Source organism: Suricata suricatta, chromosome 4, assembly GCF_006229205.1.
Source record: "Suricata suricatta isolate VVHF042 chromosome 4, meerkat_22Aug2017_6uvM2_HiC, whole genome shotgun sequence".
Taxonomy (NCBI): Eukaryota; Metazoa; Chordata; class Mammalia; order Carnivora; family Herpestidae; genus Suricata; species Suricata suricatta.
Window position 1 is genome coordinate 128,100,543 of NC_043703.1, and position 949 is coordinate 128,101,491.

The following is a 949-nucleotide window of genomic DNA, read 5'->3' on the forward strand; positions in this document are numbered from 1 at the left end:
GGCAGGTCCTCATATCCTTGTTGCTGTGGGTCTCAGGTGAGAAATTTCAGATTTGCCACATTCCTTTCGGAGTAGTATCATTTTAGTACACCACTTTTCAAACAACATATTTCAGGGGGTCTGCGATAAAGTGCATGTGTCTCATCATTATCCGGTCTGATTGCAGGTGCCTGCGGGGCGATCACGATGACGCAGTCCCCAGGCTCCCTGGCTGTGTCTCTGGGTCAGCGCGTCACCTTGAACTGCAGGGCCAGTCAGAGTGTTAGCAAGTGGGTAGCCTGGTACCAGCAGAAACCCGGGCAGCGTCCTAAGCGGCTCATCTACGAAGCATCCACCCGGGCATCTGGAGTCCCCGACCGATTCAGCGGCAGTGGGTCTGGGACAGATTTCACCCTCACCATCAGCAACCTCCAGGCTGAAGACGTGGCGACTTATTACTGTCAGCAGTATAGTAGCTCTCCTCCCACAGTGCTGCAGCCTCGTACACAAACCTCCTCCCCAGGGCCGTGGGGCAGGGAGGCTTGGCTGCACCTGCTGCTTCCTCCCTGCTCAGCCCTGAACATGCATGTGCCATGTCTGCCTGAGAAGCTATCTCTCCTGACTACTCCTTACAGGGCTGTTTAAGGCCCAGGGGAAATAAGGAGGAAGGCTTCTTCTGGATGTTTTTAGTGGAAGATTAGTCAACACAAATGCTATAAAGATGTATTGGAGAAGCTGTCAGGATTTTTTGTGTCTCAGGAAGTGGCGTGTTTTGCACACACAGATGGCATAATTGAGCCAGGAAGGTTTGTCTCTAGCCTTTGGCGAAGGGTCCGGTGAATATTATACCCTGATTGATGAATTCCCTCTTCCCTGTGCCTCCTTGACTCTGGAACTTTTCTCATTTATTTCCTCATTCTCTTGGTCTCCTTCATTCACCTGCAGTCACTAGAGCAGCTTCTAGTCCAGC

The 949-nt window shown here is 51.7% G+C and overlaps 1 gene segment (V, D, J or C); it reads left to right on the forward strand.

Moving 5' to 3' along the window:
- Positions 1 to 664, forward strand: part of LOC115290067 — a 36,310-nt gene extending 35,646 nt beyond the window's left edge. Inside the window, 1 exon segment of the V gene segment in view lies at positions 167 to 664. Coding sequence covers positions 167 to 624 — 458 coding nt within the window.
- Positions 665 to 949: the final 285 nt, after the last annotated feature.